At 42.0% G+C, this 10,580-nt stretch overlaps 1 protein-coding gene across 7 annotated transcripts in view; it reads right to left on the reverse strand.

The window, feature by feature from the left end:
* caska (calcium/calmodulin-dependent serine protein kinase a) overlaps positions 1-8,355 on the reverse strand; it is a 135,796-nt gene extending 127,441 nt beyond the window's left edge. For 2 of the 7 annotated variants that reach the window (XM_053495728.1, XM_053495723.1), the window contains exon 1: positions 7,552-8,355. In XM_053495728.1, coding sequence (XP_053351703.1) covers positions 7,552-7,610 — 59 coding nt within the window. In that variant the 5' untranslated portion in view covers positions 7,611-8,355. The remainder of the gene's footprint in view (positions 1-7,551) is intronic. The other 5 variants (XM_053495729.1, XM_053495726.1, XM_053495730.1 and 2 more) reach the window with 3 other exon arrangements.
* Positions 8,356-10,580: the final 2,225 nt, after the last annotated feature.

A 10,580-nucleotide genomic window follows, 5' to 3' on the forward strand; every position in this document is an offset into this window, starting at 1 on the left:
AGGCATGGGTTCCACTGTGCTCGAAAAAGCTGGCTGTACATTTGATGTAAGTTTCATAGGGGTGCGTGCAAAACTCAGGGGAATAGGGGTACCTAGTCCCGAATTGAAAAAATAGGAATTTTAGGAAAACAGTCAGTTAGATTACTTAGAAAAATAAAACCCACATTAATCCGTTTTTGCACTTTAAAAATAATAACAGTACTAGGGGTGCCATGAGGGTGCCCGACTACTACTAAAAATAATTATTATAAATATCATCATCATCATCATATTTAACAATATGGAGAAATGTAATTTTCATACACAGTTTCCCAAAACCTCAGCCTTAAATGTAAATTGTTCTGTACCAAGCACAGAAGCTTTCGAGTGGCGCAACCGAAACTTGTTTTTTTGTTACCTTATCAAACATTGAAAAAATGAAAAGCCTTTTTCTCCAAACCTTTTGAGCGAATTAGTCTCAAATCCACTCATTACACACGCTTACACTAGTCTCAAAACACTGTAAGCACTAATTAGTTGAAAATCCTGTGCAACAGAAGCCTCATGCCCACGTTATCATGCCCATGTTATCATGCCCATGTTATCATGCCCATGTTATCATGCCCATGTTATATGTCATGCCATCGCCGCCACTCAACCCACGTATTTACTGTCAAATTGAGTTTTCAGTCTTTGGAACCATCTAAGGCATTATAAGGTCAGTGTTTCTTTATAATCCTACAAATCCCCTTTCTAAAGTCTAAGGAGTGATACACTGTATGATTTACAGATTTTCATTCCATGTAGTAAGAGTAATTTATTTGCTTATTTTGTTGTGAAATAATAATTATGGTGGATGGTAAAGATACGTGCTGCTCAGTTAAACTCTTGTATTTGGAGTTATTTTGTATTGCTTGTTTTGTCAGTGAGAAAACCAATGTTATAAGGAATGGACTACGTTGGAATACATACACAGAAAAGGTAAAATTGTGACAAAAGTAGAAAAATTTCATATTGAATCGGGATATTTATAAAATCGTGATTAAATTGCAATTTTAATCGCATCGCACCTATGCAGCTCTATATTTCAGGTTATAAGAGATAAGAATGTCTGCGTATAAAAGGTGTCTACAAAGAAAAACACTGAGCAGGTGAGAGAACCTCCTGTCCACACCTCTACAGAAATGTTCTGCAGACTATCGATATTCACACTGTGTGATGCTCTGGGAGGATGAAACCCAACAAAGCTTTTTTCACTCAAGCAGATAAACTGAAGCGTCTAAATATTTAATCCATACACTGTGAGAACACTTTGCTGCTGCTGTGTAAGTGAGCGTTAAAGCCCAATTTTCTTTGCGTTTGGGCCATATACCAAACAAAACCAGTTTTCTCATACACTTGTGCAGGGAGTGAAAACCCTTACAGACAAGTCGAGAAACAAGCTTTTTGATTAAACGTCACATGACTCAGAGTTAAATCACCTAGGAAGCAGAAATCTTATAGGGCATATATTATGGAGTTACGAACGCAGTGCATTCAATATTGTTCCCATGGGAAAGCGTAAAAAGGCTTTTCCCATTCCTGTTATCCACATCCATGCAGATGTTCCAAGCAAAGCGTGATTTTATCACGGTTCCTGTCCCTGCACATGTTAAATCATAATGAAACCAGCTTAGTACAATGTGATTCAGTCAGGTCAGGAAGATGACTGAATTAAAAACCAATAGTATGGAAGCAGTCCGGTGTGTGCCAGGGTGACACATTATTGTGCAGATACACTATAGAAACTGCCTAAACCTTGCTGTAAGCTCAAAAATCCTGTGGGTTCTCACCAAAGCTTTTGTTAAAAAACTGAAAAGAAAGCGCGACAAAAAACATGTGTAACAAGACGTGCCTGTTTAAGAGAACGCCGACTACCATCTGAAATAAAAAAAACCCGAAGCTTAATGATGAGCGTCCTGCGTCACTGCTGAGCTCTGAGCTGTAAAGAAGCTGCAGGAAGTCACAACACTGTCAAGAGAAGTCGTTCTCATCACCCAAAGCATTCTCCACGAAATGAATATCTCTTAAATACAAATCATAGATATTGACACACACTCGTCACTCATTTCCATTTAAAGCAAGGGAAAAATACATATCTTTAGAAAGCCACGAGGTACACAAGGACACTTATTACTTTTTCATATTTCCTAAACCTGCATATGAGTTGTATATTTAATTGTTATAATAAATGAATTGATGTACAGTCAAAATCTTAGTCATGCCTAATTAAATCTTTAAGTAGAAAAACTCCCTTAAAACAATCAGAAAAGCCTTCACGAGGAACAAAATTAAGAGAATACATACGAATGTAAAAGAATCTGCAATGCTGTTTTGTATATACACACCAAATATTTGGTAGTGAAGGTGTGTATAAAACCCACTTGTTAATGTTAACTATGTGCTAACTGTAGTCTTTTAGCCATTAATTCAGAACTCCTTCATCGTGTGCCAGAAGGCGGGTTAAATGTCTAGTGGGACAGCCTTCAGAAACTAATGCAATCTATTAAAAGTTAAAATCCACATGCCCTTTTTGACTCGCTCGGGACGAGTCTGAAGCCTGCTGGCTGCCATATGAGTAAGATGTAAGGTCACTTGCCACTGTGTGTCACAGAACAACCATGCTTTGTAAGCAGGCCTGTGTGTATCACACCTAAGTGAAAATGCAAATAAAGCACAGGTATACACACTGTACTGTACACTCAAAACTACTGAAGACAGAATAATTAAGTTTTGAGATTAGGTTTAAAAGCAACTAGGATGAGATCAGCTGAGCCTCCCGCCTGCACTGAGCACTGTCTCCTCTACAAATCAGCACTGCTGTTAGCCTGAGAAACATTCTAGCATCAGTCTCAAGCCCATTTTACACAGCCTCTTTAACACAGACATGTTGGACCGTCATTGCACCTCAGCGTTCTGTGTGAAATCGGGGGTCAGCAGTTGTAGACCACAAAGCCGAAACGAGTTTTGTGTAAAAGAAAACACCGCCATCAGACAACAGACGTGTGACGTTTTGAGATGTGTGATGTGTGTGACCAAGCAGCTAACCCACAGACAAAGTGTAGACTGGACATAGCTACTGCACTTCCAGCAAAGCCAAACTAAAACAATTACAATGTACTGGAAGATAAGCTGAGATTGAGACTGATTAAAGAACCCCCCCTATACACAACATGTGTTTAGTGCAGTAAAGCACCAGGTCAGAGTTGGGGAGACAGTAAGAAAGACGCACTTGGTGAGTAATGTAAATCTGTACGGCTAGCAAGAGCACCTTAGAATTACAGCTGTTGTTTAGAAAGCAATGATGTGAATTACCCAACATGGTAAGTGATTTGTTTCTGGACATGGTACAAATCAATCGTGCCTAATTTGTGCCCTTAGATGCTTTATAGCATGATCTTTGTAATAAAATGCCTTCAGAATACTGAAACAACTACTACCCCCCCCCCCTTATATTTCAGGAAAAAAGACAGCATTGATTAATGAGAAGTTGTGTGTAGTCAAATCTGATTGTATGGAATAAAAAAAAACTGTTTCTCTGGTGTATCTGTACACCAAATTTACATCTGGTCAGTGTGTGTGTGAACATATGTGTGTCTGTGCATAATTTACAACTTGAAAAATAGTTGATGAGCAGTTTCATATAAACAACAACAAATAGTGTACTAAAAGAAAAATAGCAAATAAATGTTAATCACATCTGTGCATACAAAAAACTCAAAATTAACATCTGTTTTAATGTTAGCAGATAGATTTTACATGCAAATGAATATAAGGTCAAGTGGGGTTTTATCATTTCAGATCTTCATAGCATGCTAAAAACTTTCATTAGCCATCACATCATAGGCCTAAATTCAGGCTCATGTCAATGTTGGGTGTATGAGGGTATGGACTTGAAGAACATGTAAGAAATGTAAATAAGGGCTTAAAAGCAAGAGGCCCATTTCCACGTGGATGAAGTGTGTTCATATATGTACATATGAAATAGCATTTCAGCAAAAACACTTCATTGTTTTGTAGCCACAGGATCTGGGCACAGTGCAGTGATTGTGTTGACCACGAACTCTTCTATATACCAGAGTATTCTAGAGGCAAATGTGAAGTCATCCATCTGACAGCTAAAACTTGGTCAAAATAGGGTCATGAAACAGAACAATGATCTAAAACCTACCAGTAAATCTACATTAATCTACAAAAATAAGTAAATCATTAGCCTAATCCAAACCTCGACCCAAATGAAAAGTTGTGGGGAAGCTTAAAAGAGCTGTGCATAAGCGAATACCTAAAAACCTCAATGAACTGAAGCAATCTCGTAAAGAGAAATGGACCAAAAACAATGTGAGACTGATGGTCAGGAAATTATTACTTCAGGGGATCTATAAGCTACTGAACCATTGTGGGGGGGTTGTGTTTTTCTAATACTGAGAACCACTACAATCAGATGATTTATGTTTTGTCACAAAAATAGAATTGAAAGAGGAGGTACTAATGTTTGAACATGAATGTGCCTACTGAACCTCCTGTTTATAAGAACTTCATAGCTGTATATCTTTGTTGTAATGTATTGTAAATATGCCACTTATGCACTTCTGGTTCTATGATAACTGGTTTATTAGTTTATCTTTTTTTCATTGGCTTTGTATACTGCACAATGAAAATATGTTTCAATTTATTCTAATCTATTTTGATCTATTAGTAAATATGGCCAAGATTCAACATCGGTTAATGAAAGATTCTCCAAAGAATCTGGAAAAAGAAGAGCCGAAAAGACCTCTAACTGTGTGTGTGTCTTTTAGGGGGACTTACAAAAGCATTGAAGTGGCTGTATGCTTTTAATTAAACCAAAGAAACAAACTAAGAACTAATTCTGCAAACTGATTCAGTACAGATGCTGCTCAATTTCTGGATCAGGTGTGTAACACAAAGCCAGCATTCACAACAGAACTTTCTGGGTCATGATGCTCTCCAGGACAGGATACAGATATGTGCGTGTGTATGGAGGGACAGTTTTAGAATGAGAGGTCTGTAAATGGGAAGAAAAAAAAAAAGTGATTTTCTCTACTTTTAAGGCTAAGTCTGATTGACATAAGCAACACTGCCAGCATTGATCGCAACTTTAAATTCTCCAGATAACTAATAAATCCTGTCCAATAAGGAATCACAGATTCTAAACACACTTAAAATAGACCACCTACACCCAGAGAGATTTAAAACTTCATATACGTTTCCATTCATCTAACCATTATTTTCCCAGTAATAGGATTTGTATATACTGCATGTGTCGATACTGGTGAAAATTACAAACATAACAGACATACTCGAATAACAACATATGGCAAAGCCAGATACATAAATGTGCCCTGCCCTTATTTAACATTATTTATGGACTAAATTAACACATACACACTTCTTTATTGACGTCAAAACAACTTGACCTGAAGAAAGAAGCAACAGGTTGTTGAACAAGTAGATCCATATGAGGGCCTCAGTGCAGACACTCTCTCAGTTCAGCTCAAGTTATATCCCTCTCACATACAGATACAGACATGGATATATAATGTATATATGAACACACTATACATACACTTCCTGAGATGCAGTTTGAGAAGGGTCAAATTATTGGTCTGTATTATGCAAAGATAACATTAAAAGGACTGGAATTTGGTCAAAAACTGTCCAATGCATGGGCAGCCTGGAAGGACAGTGCTAAACTGTCAACCTTACATAAAAAATGTGGTTAAATTATTTAAAAAAGGAGAAAAAAAAAAAAGAAAAATCACAGCTATATGTACAATAAAATAAGAAATCACAGGATTGGGACTGTTAATGAGACTAATCATAACGAAGGCTTCAGTGTTCTTGGGAGCATAATTAGACTTTGGAGGAATAAAAAAAGGTCATGAGTTCAAATTAAGCCTATTCCAGAGCGATGTGTGTGTCAGGGTAAGAAGGGAAGCACATGAAGCAATGCACCCATCATCCACTGTACAAGCCTTTGAAGGCAGTGTCTAGGTTCTAGGCTTAGTAACATTATGTGGTAATAAAATTAAGTCAGCAGATGACCTGAATGTACTGATGACCGAATACAATTTTCTTCCCTGATGGCAGGGGCATATTCCAGGACTCAACATGTAAAAGAGTGTTTCTGGGCACATAAGGAATCATTTTCACACATGAGTTGGCCACCATACTGCACTCCGCAAACAAAGCTGAAAGCAATTGAACAAATTATACGTGCATGGGAATTTTTTTTTTGTGGCCAGGCCAGTTTATTTGTGCGTCTATTTAAACAATCGTATTTTGTTGCAGAAAGTAGTTATTCTTCCACAGTTGACTAATATCCAAAAATGTTTGAATGAGTGACAAAAGATTATTATAATCAACGGTACCTATTTTACAAATGTCTGACTAACCACCACTAATATCCAAGTGCCTTACAAAGCAAGATTTAAGGCATGGTTTCACTGTGAGGTCTGGAAGTTTCTGAGCCTGCTGCTACATGTGTGGACCCACCCCTGGGTCACAAAACTTTCCTGAGTCACCTAACCAGCACCAAAGACTAGCTCAACACGAGTGACTCAGGCGGTTATTGCTAAATCTTTACAAACTACTCTGGTGACAGAAAAACTGATCATACAGAATGCATGCAAGTATTGCCTTTCTTCTAAATAATGCACATCATGAATTTGGAGACAGATTGTTAGGAAGAACACAAAGTATAGAAATCCAGATGTTGATCCTGAGCATAACTCTCAGGAATAAAGGAACCAAGATGCACAGTTTTGTTGCCCCTTGTACCTTTTTATACCTGTAGCATGGATTTTACAGCAGGGTAGAACAAACGGTAGCGTTGCCATCTCAGGCTGCCCAGTTCAACCTGAGTCTCGTCTCTGGTTTCCTTCCGACTCCCAAGAAAACATGCCATTCATTCTAAATATGCCCTAGGTGTGTATGTGTGTGAATGTTTGTGCTCGAACTCTTACATTGCCTCAATATAGGCTCCGAATGCTCTGTGACCATGACCCTTACTGAAAGTGAGCTTATTCTGGGAATACTGGGTGTGATGTCTTGTCCAGGACGCATTCCCACATCATAGGCAGTACTCCCAGGACAGGCCCCAGATCCACAGTGGCCCTGAGACTTACTAAGAGTGAGCGAGTGTGCATCTTTTCCCTGGGAAGGTGCATGTCGTGTATATTTAATGCACTTCTAGAGAAAAGCTTTAAAAGGTACACTGTGATTCTCAGCAACCTTCATCGGCTTTAGATGTATAATACATTCACTTTTCCAGCTGAAATAGGCATATTAAAAGGTATAAAAGCTGCATCCAAGGACAAGAGTTTAATAAGCACAGGGTACCTGTATTTCAGAGTAGAGTCATAAAGCAGTGTGTGTGTGTGTGTGTGTGGGTGGGCTTTGCCTAAACAATCCTAACCTCATGCACAGAAACACCTAGTCCTGACCCGTACAGAAAGAGAGAGAGAGAGAAGGAGGAGGGGAGAGAAGACAAATCTTCAACAACCTGACACTTACTTCCCAATGACCTCACACAGCTCGTAAACGTCTTCGAAGAGCACGTCGTCGTCGGCCATGGTCCAACCGCCACCAGACCGGACAATTTCCTGCCTTGAGATACGTGTGTGTGTGTGTGTGTGTGTCAGCGGCGGGAAATATCACACTCTCAAGTGCACGAGCTCTTAACCTGGGAACGCTCCCCGCATTCCACCAAGCGGAAATATATATATATGTGTGTGTGTGTATTCGTATTTTTTCCTTCTCTTTCTCTCCTTCGATGAAAATGTCCGTTAAGAACAGAGAGAAGGGGCGGACAGAGTGGAAGCGCTCAGCTCTCACTCCTTTGCCCCACCTTACGCCTGTTCCGCTGTAATAAATCCTGCGCGTACACCGAGCTTCAGGCTGGCTCAGCTTTATAAACAACCCGCCACATGCGCAGCTCTCAGCGTTTCCTCCGTCCCAGTGTAGCAGCCGAGCCGAGCCGAGCCGTCCGTCCGTCCGCACAAAACTCCGCTCCACCACAACAACTCGCTTTAGTGCTGCAGCAAAGTGACAAAATTCATGGCATTGACAAGCTCTGTATATCCGCGCTCACAGCTTCCGCTGTTACACGGGACCCGCTCTGTGTGTGTGTGTGTGTGTGTCCCAGTGTTTTTTCCACCGCGGCTCCAGCTCTCTCCGCGCTGCCCCGCCGCTCCTCCGCTCTCTCTCTCTCTCTCTCTCCCCGCTTGCACTAATCCCAGGCTCCGCCCTCTCAGCGTTAAACTGTAGAGCCTGGCGCCACAATGGCTCCAACTGGACAGGTCGTGTTCCGGAACTACTACCGTGGAAAACGAAGGAAAGCTTGAGCCGCAATGGCGACCGAGCTCGTCTACCAAGTCACAGTTTCCTGACGTCAGCTGGCGTTGAGAGCTGTCCAAGAGCGCGTTGGTCTTCCGAGGAATTTCACTAATGTTTACGGTTCTTGCTCCGACATCAGTCATGAGACAGAAAGCAAATTCCAAAAAAAAAAAATGACATTAACCGCAAAACTGCAGAAATCATTTTTTATAAAGAATTTCTCTGAAAACAATATTTGACAAAGTTTTATGACAAAACCACACAGGACAGCCCTTTACTAAGGAAAAAAGTTGTAGTACAAATACTTGTAGAGTATTTTATTAATATTGTGACCAGTTAAACCAACCCTATGACTCAATAAATAAATCACGTTGCTAAAAAATTTTGTATTTTTGACCAAAAAGAGGAGTGCCACCTGACCATTGCTAGTATAATTGTCCTCTTGCAGTTTCTTTATGAGCTTTTAGGGATTTATACATTTTAAACTCACCAAAGAATATACAATTAGTTAAAAAAAAAGATAATTTACACTTTATAGGTGTGAGAGAGAGTAGTGTATTTGGGTCTGTATACAGTCTTAGACTGCCAAAGCATCAGTTTGTCCAAATAATATTACTTACCATTGCTATTTAATTTCTCATGGTAGTATCCCTCTTATTTCTTCTCCACTTATTCATTTTTCCCCTCTCTATCATAACCGAACAAAAACATTTATGCAGGTATCCACTATAACAGGCATAGGTAATCACAGTGCCCCACAATTAAGACGGCACCACTTGTAATGATGCAACTTGGTGTGATGTACCTTTAGATTCTCTATACAGAGTTTGCAAGAGTGATGTTTCCCTCGAGTGTCGCTCACAATAGCCCTGACCTCAATGCAACTAAACACCTTTGGGATGAACTGGAATACAAACTGCCACCCAGGTATCCTGTATATACAGTATGCCTGACCTCTGGAAAGTACATTTTAGTGGGATGAAAAAGCATACAAAATAAAACCCTAAATTATTTTTCCAAACTCTGCAATTGGTACAGTAACTATGTGAAGAATTGTAATTGTAAAAGCTTTTATTATAATCAGTATAATATTGTGGCGTGGGCGGGGTTTTGGGACTAGTAACCATCATGCTTTGCGGGAGGGGTTGTTAGGTGTTCACCCTGTCGAGGAAAGGTGGTTGGATTAGTGGCTTCGGCCAGGGTGTGTGTGTGTGAGTTAGAAGTGTGTCTTGTGATTGTGTGACGTGTTGAATGTGCCGTTTATGTGCTGTGATGAATAAAATACTCCCAGCCAATTGCATTGGGCAGCAAGGAAGCTCACTCGTCTCTCCTAATCCCTTCGTGGCGGTGAAAAACGCTACAAGTGGTGTCAGAAGTGGGATGGAGAGTAATGGGTTAGAGTGCACCCCGGAGCAAGCTACAGCTCCGTGCGCCGTCAGCCGGCGAGGCGATCTGCAGCTGCACCTGCCGTTCTACAATGGCGCTGTCAAGCCAAACGCGTTCATCGCTCAGGTGGAGCTAGCCGCCGACTTTGCGGGCTGGTCCCCGGCGGAAACAGCCGTCCGGGTGGCCCTCTCGCTGGAGGGCGAGGCGCTCCGGTCGTTGGAAGACCTCCGGGCGGATGAGAGAAAGGACTGGACGAAGCTGCGGGAGTCGCTCCACTTCCGGTTCGGCGCGGGTGACCGTCAGGAGGCCGCGTGCGAAGAGCTAGCGACCCGCGAGCGAAGCGCCTCCGAGCCACTGGGGGCGTTCGCCATGGACTTAAGATCTCTCGCACGCCGGGGCTACCCGGAATTCGGGCCCGTCCAACAGGACGAGCTAGCTCGCCGTGCGTTCTTGCGGGGAATTCGGCCGTCGAGGCTGCGCGAGCACATCCGGTTAGCGGCACCGTCATCTCTGTCTAAGGCGCTACGCGAGGCCGAGCGGGCCGAGTCCATCCTGGCAGAACACCGCGGCGAAAGAGCCGAGCGTTTTCCCGTGGATCGGGGCCGCTCGGTAGGTGAACCTAGCCGGGGACAGGGCTACCCGTCGCGGCTAGGCCTCGACTCAGCATCCGAGCTTCCGGGACGGCAAGGACCGCCGGACCACCGCGGCAACGCTCCCCGGCCTGAGGACAGCGTACCCCAGCAGCCGTTACAACTAGCTGCGGTGAAGCCGCCTCCCACAGCCGTCTCTGTTTCCCCAACTGCCGGGCCCAACTTCCGGTC

The sequence above is a fragment of the Clarias gariepinus genome, chromosome 5 (genome assembly GCF_024256425.1).
Source record: "Clarias gariepinus isolate MV-2021 ecotype Netherlands chromosome 5, CGAR_prim_01v2, whole genome shotgun sequence".
In the NCBI taxonomy this organism is placed as follows: Eukaryota; Metazoa; Chordata; class Actinopteri; order Siluriformes; family Clariidae; genus Clarias; species Clarias gariepinus.